Source organism: Panthera onca, chromosome C2 (assembly GCF_046562875.1).
Source record: "Panthera onca isolate mPanOnc1 chromosome C2, mPanOnc1 haplotype 2, whole genome shotgun sequence".
NCBI classification, from domain to species: Eukaryota; Metazoa; Chordata; class Mammalia; order Carnivora; family Felidae; genus Panthera; species Panthera onca.
This window is the reverse complement of record NC_138347.1, coordinates 18,953,005-18,968,393: the sequence shown is the minus strand read 5'-3', so window position 1 is coordinate 18,968,393 and position 15,389 is coordinate 18,953,005. Positions and strand designations below refer to the sequence as shown.

At 44.5% G+C, this 15,389-nt stretch overlaps 1 protein-coding gene and 1 long non-coding RNA gene across 5 annotated transcripts in view; one reads left to right on the top strand and one right to left on the bottom strand.

Annotated features, from left to right (window-relative positions):
- Positions 1–10,586: 10,586 nt before the first annotated feature.
- On the bottom strand, positions 10,587–11,535 carry LOC132683896 (uncharacterized). The gene is made up of 2 exons (XR_009612459.3): positions 11,135–11,535; positions 10,587–11,000 (listed from the first exon to the last, which is right to left on the bottom strand). It is a non-coding gene; the product is annotated as an uncharacterized LOC132683896 (long non-coding RNA).
- A 183-nt stretch (positions 11,536–11,718) lies between these two features.
- Positions 11,719–15,389, top strand: part of JAM2 (junctional adhesion molecule 2) — a 61,136-nt gene continuing 57,465 nt past the window's right edge. For 2 of the 4 annotated variants that reach the window (XR_009612458.3, XM_060640319.3), the window contains exon 1: positions 11,719–12,212. Coding sequence is in view for 2 of the 4 variants with exons in the window: in XM_060640319.3 (XP_060496302.1) it covers positions 12,146–12,212 (67 nt within the window). In the remaining 2 variants the exon portion in view is untranslated. Of the gene's footprint in view, positions 12,213–12,460; positions 12,517–15,389 lie in introns of those variants that run through there. The other 2 variants (XM_060640320.3, XM_060640321.3) reach the window with 2 other exon arrangements.

Below are 15,389 nucleotides of genomic sequence, written 5' to 3'. Positions count from 1 at the left end.
CTCATGCTCTGTCTCTCTCTGTCTCTCAAAAATGAATAAATGTTAAAAAAAATTTTTTTAATAAAAAAAAATAAAATCCTACCTCAGACCCATTTTCTATATATTAGGAACTGAGGTTCCAGAGGCATTAGGTGGCTCATCTAAGAGTGTCTCTAGGAAACAGAGATGTTACTTCTGGAATGACCAGTATATCCTCACTTCTGATTTTCAGTACTCCAGGATGTTTAGTCCCTATCCTAGGAAGGACTGATGAGGATGGCCACTCCTACCACCAGGACTCTAATCCGGCATGCTGCTTGCTAAACAGCATCCCTCCCCACGGGGCATTTTCAAAGTCTCCACTGTTGCCAGCCATTGTGTTCACTGGCTCCAAGCCAGCAGACAAGCATTTGAACTTCTGCACCTGAGATGATTCCTAGCCCTTCAGGGAACCAACAGCCTGGCTTTCTTTATAGTATTACACTTCCAGGAAAAAAAATATTTTCGCAGAGTGTTCTAATTCGCAGGAGTATTTACATCTATAAGGCACAAGGCAAGCCTTAAAAATTCGGTGAGATGACAGAGTTTTAAAGCCTATCATATGAGAAAATATGCCCTCTCTTGACTTTTCCAAAGAAACATAAACCTTGGCTTACATGGTGGACAGAATGTTGTCACTTACAGTGTTTTTAGTGGCAAAACTAAAGGTTAATTTGAGCTACTTTTCATCAGGGCCAAAAAAAAAAAAAAAAAAAAAAAGCATTCTGGAAAGACTAACACTATCCACCTGGTTTAAAGAGGATGGATCCAAGAACACAGTGGATTCTTAAATCTTTGGGAGCAAAAAGGCATCATTCTGTTCCTTGTCCACCTCATCCAGTTTTTGCCAGAGCAAGGTACATCAAGTTCATTTGTGTTCTCCAACCCTCTCCCAAAGATCTTAAAGATGAAAGAACACAGTTGAGATGCTGGTAGGAAAAGTTGTTTTGAGTATCGAATGCTAAGTATAGCATTAAGAACTTGATTATGCAAAACATTAAAATATGTTCGGGATATAAACACCAAATAAATAATAAACAGTCCGTTTGCTACACGCACTTCTACTTATCTGCCTTATGTTGGAGGACATACTGAACTCCGTACTTCAGAGGAGGGCCTTGAGGGGCGCCTGGGTGGCTCAGTCGGTTGAGCGTCCAACTTCGGCCCAGGTCATGATCTTGCTCTCTGAGAGTTCTAGCCCCCACGGCGGGCTCTGCGCTGACAGGTCGGAGCCTGGAGCCTGCTTCGGATTCCGCGTCTCCTTCTCTCTCTGTCCCTCCCCAACTTGTGTGCGAGAGCGTGCTCTCCCTGTCTCTCTGTCTCTCTCTCTCCCTCAAAAGTAAATAAACATTAAAAAAAATTCAAAAGAGGGCTTGAGGACTAGGGCTAAAGACAAAGGGCTGCAGTGGCTTCTATCTTTTTCTATCTGTAATTCAAGAAAAATTAACCGAAATGCAAAGAATGCTTTAATTTTTTAAATTTATTTGAGAGAGAGAGAGAGAGAGAGAGAGAGAGAGAGCTTGCACATAAGTAGGGTAGAGGAGCACAGAGAGAGAGAGAGAGCGAGCAAATCTCAAGCAGGCTCCATGCTCAGTGTGGAGCCCAACACAGGGTTCGATCCCATGACCCTGGGATTATGACCCGAGCCAAAATCAAGAGGTGGACACTCAACCGACTGAGCCACCCAGGTGCCCCCAAAGAATACTTTTAAGTCACGTTTTTCTTTTTTGGTTCAATGGCAGAAATACTCTCTTGGCAAATAAGCAGGTAAGAGACTCTACTACTAAAAACTCAAATATTGCCATTGTCAGTTTGGCCATGAGCCAAAAACTTCCGAATTTTTTACACACAACTACCTTGAGGTAACAGACAATAATAATAGCGGGACCTTTGGAGACAGGTACATAAAAATGTGTATCATAGGGGCACCTGGGTGGTTGAGCGTCCAACTTCGGCTCAGATCATGATCTCACGGTTCATGAGTTCAAGCCCCGTGTCAGGCTCTGGGCTGGCAGCTCGGAGCCCGGAGCCTGCTTCGGATTCTGTGTCTCCCTCGCTCTCTGCCCCTCCCCCGCTCACGCTCAGTCTCTCTCGCTCTCAAAAATAAACATTAAAAAAATTTTTTTTAATAAAAAAAAGAATGTGTATCATACTTTGTGCTGTTAAAAAAATCAGACCCACCTCAAAGTAAACGAAATATGAATCCATCAAATAATTATGAAATCCCTACAATAAATGCAAAGGCGCCATAAGTAATGCTGCTGCAGTAGACTGGTTACTCGCAAAGATGGTCACAAGAGCGGAGGTCACATGGCAGTGTTGTAATGGCTTTAGACGCAGGCAGACATGGAACCATCTTTTGTTCTGCCACTGGCCAACTGGGTGGCCTGTGTCAATGTTTTGGACCTCACTCCTACCCTCACTTCCTCCAGTGTGCAATCGAAGGAGATAATGAAAATAGAGCACTGGGCAATGAGATGGGCATATGGAGATACTGAAGCTTAAAAGTACCAGTGACTTGAAAAAGATACTGTTAGGTGCTATGGACTGAATGTTTGTGTTCCCACAAATTTATATGTTGAAGCCCCAATCCGAATGTGATGGCATTTTGGAGGTGGAGCCTTTGGAAGGGGATTACGTCATAAGGGCGGAACCCTCATGAAGGGGATTAATACCATTAATAGGTAATGGGAAGACAGAAAGGTTGGAAGAGAAGGAGGAAGGCATAAAAAAAAAGTGGGGGGGGGTGCGCCTGGGTGGCTCAGTCGGTTAAGCGTCCGACTTCGGCTCAGGTCATGATCTCACAGTTTGTAGGTTCGAGCCCCGCGTCGGACTCTGTGCTGAGTCAGATCCTGGAACCTGTTTCGGATTCTGTGTCTCCCTCTCTCTCTGCCCCTCCCCTGTTCATGCTCTGTTTCTGTCTCAAGAATAAATAAACATTAAAAAGAATTTTTTTTAAAAAAGGAGAAAAATGAGATGGGGTGAAGAATCAATGAAATCAGCTCAATTTTAAACTCGATTTTAATTTCACATTTTTAAAATCAACTGAAATTGATTTTGTGTGGCCCATCTATGTACATATATATAAAAAGAGGCCAGAGAAGCAACCAGCTCTCATTCTGCCACGTGAGGATACCATGAAAAGTTGGCTGTCTGCAACCCAGAGGAGGACCCTTGCTAAAAGCTGATCATGCCGACACCCCGATCTTAGGCTTCTGGCCCCCAGAATGTGAGAAATAGATTTCTGTTGTTTGTAAGCCACCTGGTATCTGTACTTCGTTATAGCAGCCTAAAGAAACTAAGTTATTAGGTTAAAAAAAAAACTTACAGTACAATCACATTCTCGTCAAACATTTATCGATCTGTATGTTCCTCTAGTAGCCAAATACTTATTGAGCATTTAATAGCTGACAAGCCCTTTTTTGGTAAAAGAGACTATAATAGTGAACTAAAAATTAGACAAACTTCTGCCTTCATGGGGTCCACAGTCTACTACTGGTGACTGGTTATGACTAATTGAGTTTAATATCCCAACTGGGATGCCGGAGAGGAAGGGGGTAATGAGAGCTTGCAATGGTAGGATTTGATCCAATCAGGAAGGGCAGGGAAGTTTCCTAAGGAAACTGCATTTTAGCAGAGACAGAAAAATAAGTGGGCTTTGACCGCGTGAGAGGGAAGCATATGGGAAGCAGTGCACATAATGGTTAAGCAAATTGAGGCTGGAGTGAGCCGGGCGCTGTCCCAAAGCTCACCTTACCACCCACAGAATCCCAGTCATGATTCGGGGCCTGCCACTCAATTTCTCCATAGCAGTGACCTCACCTGTAAAATGGACATAACAGATCTCCTTATTTAATATGATTGTTACGAGAGTCAAAATAGACAAAATGAAAAGAGCTTAGCATGGTGCCCAATATTCGGAATATATTTAATAAATGCTAGAGAATACCAAAGTTGGCGGCGGGGGGGGAGGGGGGGGGACAGGGAGGACAAAGAATGAAGACCCAAGTGCAAAGAGGGAATAGGGTATGCAAAGTCCCTGGGGCAGCATGATGACAAACACAGGGCTTCCTTCCCTGTTGGAAATTCTCCTTTTATTCTGAAAGCTGCTGGAAGCCATTGAAGGATTTAAGCAGCGGGAACTCCAGGGTCTCCATCATTTTCCCTCTCAAGCGTAGTGCTACATACAGCCCCACCTGCCCACCTTTGCACATGCTGGTTCCTCATCATAGACTGTTCTTTCCACTTGTCTTCTCCTACTTGCTTCAGATTTCAGGCTAAGTGCCACTTCTTCAGAGAAGCTTGACCCCAACCAGCCAAACCCTAGTTAATAGCTCCCCTAGAGTGCAAGCTCGCTTTGCCTGATTGAGGTCTGTCTCCCCCACCTACATCTCCAGAGACGAGGCACTGTCAGTTACTGTGCCTCATTGTGTCCCCTACCATTAGCACAGTGGTTGGCCTCTAGTAGATGTTGATTTCATAGTAGGTAATGGGAAGACACAAAGGTTGGAAGAGAAGGAGGAAGGTAACAACAAAAAAAAAAAAGTGTGGGGGGGGAACGCCTGGGTGGCTCAGTCGGTTAAGCATCCGACTTCGGCTCAGGTCATGATCTCACAGTTTGTAGGTTCGAGCCCCGCATCAGACTCTGTGCTGAGTCAGAGCCTGGAGCCTGTTTCGGATTCTGTGTCTCCCTCTCTCTCTGCCCCTCCCCTGTTCACGCTCTGTCTCTGTCTCAAGAATAAATAAACATTAAAAAAAATTTTTTTTAAAAAGGAGAAAAATGAGATGGGGTGAAGAATCAATGAAATCGGCTCAGTATTGGACTCGATTTTAACTTCACATTTTTAAAATCAACTTAAATTGATTTTGTGTGGCCCATCTATGTACAGATGTTCTAAAAAGAGAGAAAACTGATCTGGACTTTGAGAGATCTAAGCTGGAGACATGTTTAGGGTCATTAGAATATGAACAATAGTGGGGCACCTAGGGTCTGACTCTTAGTTTCGGCTCAGGTCATGATCCCGCGTTTTGTGGGTTTGAACCCGCGTTGGGCTTTGCACTGACAGTGTGGAGCCTGCTTGGGATTCTCTCTCTCTGTCCTCTCCTCTCTCTCTCTTTTCCTCTCGCTCTCACTCTCACTCTCTCAAAAATGAATAAAAACATTACGCAAAATGGCTGAAGCAAGGGAATGGGGAATAGCAGGGCCTTTGGAGACAGATCTTTTGGGGTCAGTACCTGTGTGGGCAGGTTGCTAAGTCTCTAGGCCTCCTTTAAGAACAAGACATAGGTAGGACCCTATCATAGCCAGTCACGCTTTCAACAACGTGCTTCCCATGTAGCCAGGCTGCTTACACCTACCCAGCTGGTCACCCAGGTTACCCTGAATGTTAACCATACAGAAAAATGAGATATTTCCATTGACTTGGCATCTGGAGTTTCTCAAGTTCAGACTGATATCTGTCAGTTAGAGATATGCATAATTTTACCTCTCCCCAGCTCCGTCACTGGGTTGTTGTGGAGAACATGCAAAATCTCAAACAGAAATCAAACACATGAAGATGCCATTATCATGATAGAGATTACGTGATAATAGCCATGATAATATCTTTTTTTTTTTTTTTCCATCCTAGGAAAAGAGAGAAACACATTCCACTGGAGTCCATCTTTTCAGATACCTTAGCAGTTAAGAACATGGGTCTCGGAAGTCCAAATAACTTGGGTGTAAACCCGGCTCAATTATTTCGTAGCGGTCTAGTCCTGAATCGGGGACTTAGTTTTCTTAAGTCTTTCTTCCAATCTATAAGATAATAATAGCCCCTCTTCCCAAAGTTGTTTATTAGGTGACACCTATGATGGGCTTTGCACAGTGCCAGGCATAAGTAGTGCTTAATAAATGTGAACAATTAATACAGTATCATTATCGTTAGGAGTGTTCTGGAAAGCAGTGACCAAATGGAGGAATCATTGAATCTTGCCCAAATTCTTTCAGTATCCTCTCTTCTGGGCTGTATTGCCCCAGATCCAAGATGTTGAGTGAGATGGCAGAGTTCCCTGCAACACAATGGAGAGTTCTTACCTTCCCCACTCTCTCTTTAATTAGGACACGTTAAGTGTCGTCATCCCAGGCAAGGGATCCATGGGGGAAAATCAGGTAATAGTTTGGGTCAAGGTGTATACAGAAAGGCAAACCTATTCCCAGCCAATGCAGAGGATCCATTTTGGGGACTCCACCCCAAAATATCACTAGGGTCCCTTCCAGGCCTGGCTCGTTTCTTATCTAGCCATGTGACCTTGAGTAAGTCATTTCACCGTTTGGGTCTCATTATCTATCATCTTTAACTGTGACATGAGAAAGGGGAGAACGGAGGGCGGAACAGAGCTGCGAATTATCTCTAAGTTCTCCCCAAGTTGTAGGTGTTATGATTCCATGCTTCTAGACTAATTGGTGCCTGTCCCTTCTTCACTGATCCTAGCAAATGTTTGTTAGATGCTAGCTCCTCCCCCAAGGAAATTTCATGTACAAAAAAAATACCATTTTTATATTATCTAATTCTTTATAAAATTGCTAATTGTCATTCAATAAAGAAGCCAACCATTGAGTTGATAATGTGCTTTTAAAAATGAAAGCATTAATAATTTACTGATTGCCGATGAACTTCATTTAATTGATATGTAGAACCACCTTAGTGATGTTAAATTATATGAGAGTAAAGAATGTGAAAGATATTCCTGCTTGTAGTAATTAGAACCAGGTGAGGCTAGTGAGAGGTTTTTGTTTGTTTTTCTTGGAAGAAAGTTTTGTTATAATGTACCTGAAGAAAGACGTCACTTTGGGACAGTAATGAAGGCTGCATGCTGGGGAAACACTGTGGGTTTCTCTGAATAGGTTTATCTGGCTGGAAAGGGATGTGGTTTGAACACAAGCCATGAGTGTGCTTATATACATATCAGAATGGAATGTCGAATGAGGCTTATTCCAGAAAGTGATCTGAGGAGATAATAATTGAGGGACAAGTCCTAAGAATCCCATTAGTTAAAGACCTTAAATTCTACCCACAGTTTAAAATTTATAGGAGAGACACTTGGGAATCTATGTGGTTCAGGAAGCGAAAGACTTTTTTTCCCCCTTCTTTTCTCTAAATTGCAGAGTGTGGGCACACTTTCCAGCATCTTCTCCACACCCATGAAGAAAAATAACCCATCCAACACAGAAATACCAAATCTGAGATGTTGTGAGAAGTCACTCAATTTAAACCCAGCCTTCTCTCCACTGCCTCCACACCTCCTCAACTTTCCCTTGAATTCAGAATGAGGGTGGGTGGAAAGAACAAACAATGGTAAGATGTCCCAAAGCACCAAGTCCCCATGGATGCTGGCCTGACAAAACTGTTTATAGTGTCATAGTAAGAGGGATTATGACACGTGGGGAGAGGGGGAGCCCAGTAGGAGCACGGAGAATAGAAGGGAGGTTGAGGGACTCCTGTGTTTCCCCTCCAGGCCTCCTGACAAACGCCCCATGCTGCCTCAGGGCAGGGATTCTTGCCATCAGGGAGATAATGAAACCAGCTCCCAAGCACTAACTGTGCAGTATTAACCACTGCTATTCCTTCCAGCATCCGGCCGCTGATGTTTGTAATCACGTCAGTATTTGTTTCTATCCCATGCCCTAGTTTTATACCTTGTTAAGTATGGAACACAAGTGTCTACATTTTTTCTAAAAGTTGGGTGGAGGCTTGCTTTCTCTGTTGTCCAAGGGGTCAATGCCCTCATAATTGCTAACTGCAGGAGAAATTCTCAGTCCTCTTCTTTTGGCATGTGACGCTGTAAACACCTTTGCTCCTAATTCTCTCCCATTTCCTCTCACTCTTTTTTGACTGCTCTTTTCTGTGATCTTTCTCTAGGTCTTCTTTTGGTTTGTTTTAATTTTGCTAGATTTTGGGGGTTTTTTTTAGAGCAATTTTAGGTTCCCAGCAAAATTAAGCAGAAGGTCACAGAGATTTCCCACATACCCTCCCCCAATATCAGCATCCCCCACCAGAATGATACGTTGGTTAAATTCATAAACCTACACTGACACATCACGATCACCCAGAGTCCACAGTTTGCATTACGGTTCACTCTTGGTGTTGTATACTCTATGGGTGGGTTTGGACAAATATATGTTGATATGTATTCACCGCTGTAGGGTAGGTAGCTTCACTACCCTAAAAAATCTTCTGTATTCCACCTATCCATCCCTCTGTCTCCCCTAATCCCTGAAAACCACTGATTTTTACTGCCTCCATACTTTTGACTTTTCCAGAATGTCATATAGTCAGAATCATACCAGATGTAGCCATTGGGGATATTGGCTTCTTTCACTTTGTGATCTGCATTTAAGGTTCCTCCAGTTCTTTTCATGGATTCATTTCTTTTTTAGCTCTGAATAGTATTCCACTGTCTGCATGTACTATAGGTTATTTATCCATTCACCTACTGAAGAACATCTTGATTGGTTCCCAGTTTTGACAATTATGGATAAAGCTGTTCCAACCATCCATGAGCAGGTTTTTGTGTGGACATAAGTTTTTCAGCTCCTTTGGATAAATTCCAAGAAGCATAATTACTAGACTGTATAGCGTGATATTGTGATATAATAAGACATATATATTTGGTCTCCATCCCTGATTCCTGTACAGAGCTCCTAAAATCCTTGTAATTTCCCGAGTGATGGGCTGATAGCAGCATCTTTTGTTATGATATTTGATCTTAGTCCCAGTTTCCTAACACAAAAGCTTCTAAGACCCTTGGGATCTCTGGAACGGTGAGTGTCTTTTGAATGCTAATGAGATGTCTAGTGGCTGGGGGCTCCCAGATAGCTTCAGATTGGGGGCTGGTCACCAGAAGGACCTGGGCATGATTAGAGGGTTAGATAGAACTTTCAGCCCCGCCTCACACCTCCAGAGGGGTGAGGGGCTGGAGATTGAGTTAATCATCAATGGCCAATGATTTCTTTAGTCATACCTACCTAACAAAACCTCCATAAAAACCCCTTTACTACAGGGATCAGAGATTTTCCAGGTTAGCGAATGTATCCATATACCAGGAGGACGGTGTCCCCCAACTCCATGAGGTAAAAGCTCCCGTACTCAGGACCCTTCCACACCTCACCCTATGTATCTCTTCATCTGGCTGTTTGGTTGCATCCTTCTTAATAAACAGGGGACAGTAAGTCAGTAAGTTTCCTTGAATTCTGTAAGCAATTCTAGCAAATCAGTCAACTCATTCCAAATCTGCTGGAACTATGTATACCCCCTATGTTTCTTATTCAGTTAATGTGCTATTTATAACAAACGCATACACCAACCCAGGCTAAAAATCTCAGTTACCCTCTCCCCCTTCCCACCCCCATACCTAATCCATGACAATCCTGCTAACCAGGTTTGTGAAATATCATTTGAATCTACTTGCTTCTTTACTTCCCCCACTGTGATCATTTACCTCACGCCTCAGCTCTTTCTCAGAATATTGCAATAGTTTTCAGAATTATCTAACCTCCTGATTCTCTGATCTCTAATCCACTTTACATTTCCATACCAGTCATCATTCTAAGGCAGTGATGTCTTGTAAAACTTCCTGCACTGATGGAAATGCTCCATATCTGCACCGGCCAATAGATTAGCCATTACCCCCTATGTTCCTATTGAGAACATCAAACATGGCTAGCGTGACCGGAGACTTGAATTTTAAATTTGACTGAATCCAAATCGACACAGCTACATGGATCTGGAGGCTGCCATATGGGATAGCACAGTTTTAAAACATGATTTTTGTTTCTTCTTTTCATATCCTACTCTAGTGCTTTCAAAAAGCTCTTTAACTGCAGGATAAGGTCCAGAGTCTGTAGTATGGCACTGAATGACTCTCATAATCCAACCGCCTTTTCGGTTCTCGCCACTTCCGCTGGCACTGTAGAACATTGCTTTACCTAAACAAGCCAGAATTTTCCAGCTTTTCATCTTGCTCTTTTCTCTACCTAGAATGCCATTTGCTTATTTTCTTCCTTTCAACAGCTACAATTTTTCATGCCTTATAAAGCCCTGCACACACCCTTCAGTAGAGGAACATCCCCCTTATTCTTGACCTTGAACAAGCCATTGGCATCTAGCAGTCCAGTTTTCATCTGCAAAGTGGGAATGATAACATTTTCTCCCTTACGGAGTTGTTGGGGGATTCAGTGTGGCACTAGCCAGACTCTCCCACTGAGAAAGCACTCAGTAAAAAGTGCTGTTATTATTTTCTGTTCTCCCACAACACTTATGTGATATTAGAAATCTTTCCAGATGGGACTTTCTCTCTCAAGACCGTGAGCTCGTTAGTAGCAAAGACTCAGTCTTGTTCATCATTGTACCCCAGCATCCAACACACTGTAGCTATTTGACAAATGCTTTAACTGATGACAACTGAGGGAATCACTTATTCACCTAGGATGTCGCAGAAAAAAAAAAGTATGCCTTTTTGTGTGTATCTTTAGGGAGGAGCAAAAGAGATCCATAGTGGCAAGAACAAGAAAAGAGAATGCCAACAACTCTTGTAAAGCATTGTATTTTTCTGGTCACTGCCCAGAAAACTGGCATAAAAGTGTGTTGTTAAATCTGTGTCCTGTCTCCTTGCTTGACTGGAGTGTAGCTCTTACGTTTTTGCCATTTTGACTTTCTGGGTCCTCTGCCCGTCTCCTGCCTTGAGTATGAAGCTTCCATCCCTGTCACCAAGGAAACAGCAGGGAGGTCTCATTCCTCACAGCTCCGCATATCTAAACTCTGGTCGCCTTTGTCCAGTGAGCTAAATTCTTCATGTGCACACCACTAAATCAACTGTCTTCTATTCAGAACTTTATCCATTATTCTACCTTTGAAAAACTGATGTATCACAATTTCTTCTCTTGGGAATGGCCTTTTTCCAGACCTGTCACTATTCTTGAATGCACCAGACATTTTTGGTCCCTGGGAGCAAATAGAAAAATTGTCTGTTTAGCCCTTGGAGTGTGTGCAGTATAAGTGCAGGTCAATTTTAAAGCAGGCAACAGAGCATTCATAATGGGTTTCCCTTTTAAAAGCACAGTAGACCAAAAATAAACCTGACAAAGGGCAGCTGTAGAGTTTTAACATGTGGAAAACTCCACAGGCAGCAGTTATGTAACTGGAAAGAAAAGAAACATAATAAATATTTCACACCGTTAGATGAACTTCCAACTCTGACACGTGAAAAGCAAAGAACACAAAACACACCTTAACTCTCCAAAGAGCACAAAGCTTACGCTGAGAAGGGGCCAAGGCTCTTGCTAAAATCGGAGCCCTGCCTTCCAGCGTGAGTCCTCATTGCTTTTTTTTTTTTTTTTTTTTTTTTTTTTTCCCCTCTCGCGTCCAAGGCGGAGCCGGCGGATCCCATCTCCCGGCAGCGCCCCCGCCCCCCCGCAGCTTCGCCCGTTGGACAGAAATTTTCCAAAAATCTCCACCCCTAGGCTGAAAACCCGAAAAGTTTTGTGCCAAGGAGAGGGAAGAAAGGAGTTGGAGCGAGGCGGGCGGAGTTGCCCTCCACCGCCGCCTCCCCCCACCCCCGCCCGAGCGCCCGCCGCCCGCGCCTCCCGCCAACACCCCCCCCCCCCCCCCCGGCTCCTCACCCCGGGGACAGCTGGCAGCCCCCGCGCCGGACCAGACACAAAGCCGATCAATCCCGGCGGCGCGGGGGCGGGGGGACGCCCGCCGGGTCTTCCCTTCCGCTCCTCGCCTCCTTCTGCCCCCTCATTAGGACCCAGCCCACACCTCGCCCGGCATCCACTGCCCTCCCGCTCCCACCCTCCACCCCACAAAAGGAACAGCCCAGAGCCCCCCCCCCCCCCAGTCCCCGGCCAAGCCAGACCTGCCCCTAGGCGGCCGGCTGAGAAGGCGCCCCCGGCAGGGGGAAACTGACATCCATTGGGGTCCGCCCACCTCTCCCCTGGTCTCCCCGGAGCCGGCCTCTCCTCTCCTGCCCCAGAAGTTCAGCCCCCGCCCGGCCCCCACCCCCCACCCCCCAGCCCGGGCCCTCCCGCGCTCCGGCCGCCGGGACCCTCGGCTTCCGAGGCGCAGCCAGCTCGGACCCCGAGAAGATGGCGAGGAGGAGCCGCCACCGCCTCCTCCTGCTGCTGCTGCGCTACCTGGTGGTCGCCCTGGGCTGTAAGTTGCTGGGGTACCTCCACCCTTCCGCCCGCGCGTGCTGGGACCGTTCCCCCCACCCGGACCTCCAGCCCCGGGACGCGGCGCGCGCCGACGGCTGTCTCTGGCGCCCCGGGCTGCGCGCGTGTGCCGCGGGGGCCGTCTGGCTTGGCACCCCGGCGAGCGGGAATCGGGGTGCGGGCCGGCGCGGGGGCGGCGGGGGGGGGGGGGAGGGCGGGCATCCGCGGTCGATAGCCTCCGATTTTGTCAGTTCTGGTTCAAGAACATTAAGAGTCCACACCAGCAGGCTTCTTGCAAAGTTGGGGTAAGTTTTCAGAGACCCAGGGACGCGAACAGAACGCAAAACTCAAGCGCTACTTCTAAGATGCTGAGATCTCAAGATGGCATCACAGGGAGGCAGGCGCTGGCCACACTCCTCAGGACCAGAGAAGGGGGTAGGGTCAGAGTCTTTCTCGGGTTTCCGAGGCTCCCGGCCGCACGGGTGCGACGCAGTGCCCTTGCGGGGCAGCGGATGAGGGGAGTTCGTGACTGCTGAGCCAGAATTCCTTTTATCCTCCCACCTGCACTTCTGCATTCGGTTAGGGAGGTCTGGTCTGGGGATTCCAGCCAGCTGCTGTGTCCTCAGGGGACTTGCAGCGGAATGATTGTTAGATTCAGAAGCTGAATGAACGAGTAGCGGGGGGACGTCCCAAAGCCAATTTCACGGGGTGGTTCTAAACAGGATTTGCACGGATTCTGAGCTCATGAGATTTAAAATCCTGGGAACGTTTCCTATTATTTTGTTTTCTTCGCCTTAACTTTTTAGGAAAATGGACGAAATTGCAATAGATCTGAAGCACTTAAGCAATCCTCCTTTTACTTTGTTTTATTTTTTTTCCTCTTTTTTTTTTTTTTTTTAACAGAATGGGTTATTGTTGCTATTCAAGTTCTGGTAATATAGTATTTAAAATAACCCGCCGGATAAGTGTCTAATACCATAATACAGTGACTTTTTTCTCACGCTCTTACTGCCAAAGTGAGTATTCCTGAACTCGACGTGACGTGAGCTTTGTTCCTGGGGGAGGAAGGCACAAGTTGTCTCAGGGAATGGGGTGCGCTGACCTATATTATAGAAAATCAAACCGGGGAGGCAAGGCTTCACAATAAAACCATTATGCAATTTTGAAATATCAATTGGTATCAGGTTGAACACACAAAAGAAATGCAGTGATGAAGAAAGGCAGCAAAGACACACAGTGGGGCAACTGTAACAAAACTGCTGGAAAGGATACATATTTTGTTGATGGTCCTAAATTTCAAATTAAAACAAGACTGACTTTAAGAATTGTCACTAATTGAAAACAGACCAAATGGTTTTACTCTGCTCCTTCTTATTCAGTGATCAAATGGGAGGAATAACCTCTTCTTCAGGCTTTGATTAAATCTAACCATTGGCTCTTCTCACCCTGACTCCAGTGGAGGAATAATTTGGGTGTGTGGGGGGATCTTTTCTATATGGTTCCTAGGATGCCTAAAAGTCTGGCATTGCAAGAATGTTTTCATTTCTTTGTCTTTTTTTTTTTTAATTAACTTTGTTATTTTATAACAGTTGATTTAAACAAATATTGTGAAGATAGTATGGAGATTTCCCATACATACCACACCCACTTTCTCCTTTTATTAATATTTTACATTAGTCCGTTACATTTGTCATAATTAATGAAACAATTTTGACACATTATTATTAACTAAAGTCCACACTTTATTCAGATTTCTTTCATTCTTATCTAATGTCCTTTTTTATTGCAGGACCTCATGCAGGATACCATATTACACTTAGTAGTCATGTCTCCTTAGGCTCTTGGCTGTGATAATTCCTCAGACTTACCTTTTTTTTACCTTGTCAAGTTGGAGGAGTACTGGTGAAGTACTTTGTAGAATGGCCCTTAGTGGGTATTTTTCTGATGTTTTCTCATGATTTCTATACCAGTATGGGCTTGTGAATATTTATTTTATACTTTGGATTACAGTCTAATATGATTGTATTTATTTTAGTGCTAACATTCTTCCAGCTTTGGCCATTGGGAGTTCTTCCAGTGGTTTCTGTATCCTTGGACATAACCCTCTCGTTGTATAAATGTATATGTGCCTTTTTGTTTGTTTTTAGTGCTTCCTCACTTTCTGGCAACACAAAATGCCTCATGCTGATCGTGTGTATTTCCTGCTCTAGTCCTAGGATGAGCCGTTTCTCTCAGGAGCCCTGGTTCCTTGTAGTGGAGAACGGTTAGAAACCAACGTGCTGTCAGTGTTGTTGAAAAACAAGAGTCTTCTTCAGGGCCAGGTTTCACTCCACAATCCTGTTTGTGGTTTATCCATTCAGGTTTCATGTCCAGATCCCAAAACTGGGTATTACAGGCTATGTATATATCAGCCACTGTTCTAGGGACTTTCTTGAATATTCTTTTTTTAAGTTCTCAAAAATGCACAAGACTGAACATATCTTCAACTTACAGATAATGACCCCCAAGGCTCAGGAAAGCTCACTTACGGAGGCTGAAAAGAAGTGAAGCTGGGATTTGAGGGTCTGAGGATTTGTTCCATAGATTATTGGACTTCTCTCTTTCTTTTTGAATCCAAGCACTGAACCCTTTCCGCTGTCTTCATTCAGGAAAAGACTGTGGATTTCTTTTTTTTTTTTTTTTTAAATTTTTTTAATGTTTATTTGTTTGTGAGACAGAGAGAGACAGAACATGAAGGGGGGAGGGTCAGAGAGAGGGAGACACAGAATCTGAAACAGGCTCCGGGCTCTGAGTTATGAGCACAGAGCCCAACGTGGGACTCGAACTCACAGACCGTGAGATCATGACCTGAGCCGAAGTCGGACGCTTAACCGACTGAGCCACCCAGGCGCCCCAAGACTGTGGACTTCTTATGCTCTAATTATATACTCATCTTCTTAATATCCACCCCAAATATAACTGTACCACCCTTTTATCCTTGATCCTATTATATATATAATATCACACTTATTCCATTCTTTCATTTCTATTTGCCCGTATTTTCATCTCTTTCTTAGTAGTCTAGAAGATTTTTGTGGTTGCTGCTGTTATTTAAACTATGATTTCGGTGTACCTGTTGATATATGGGCATTTATTTGTGTGTTTAGTGGAACTGTATTTTTCTTTACCATTAAAATGG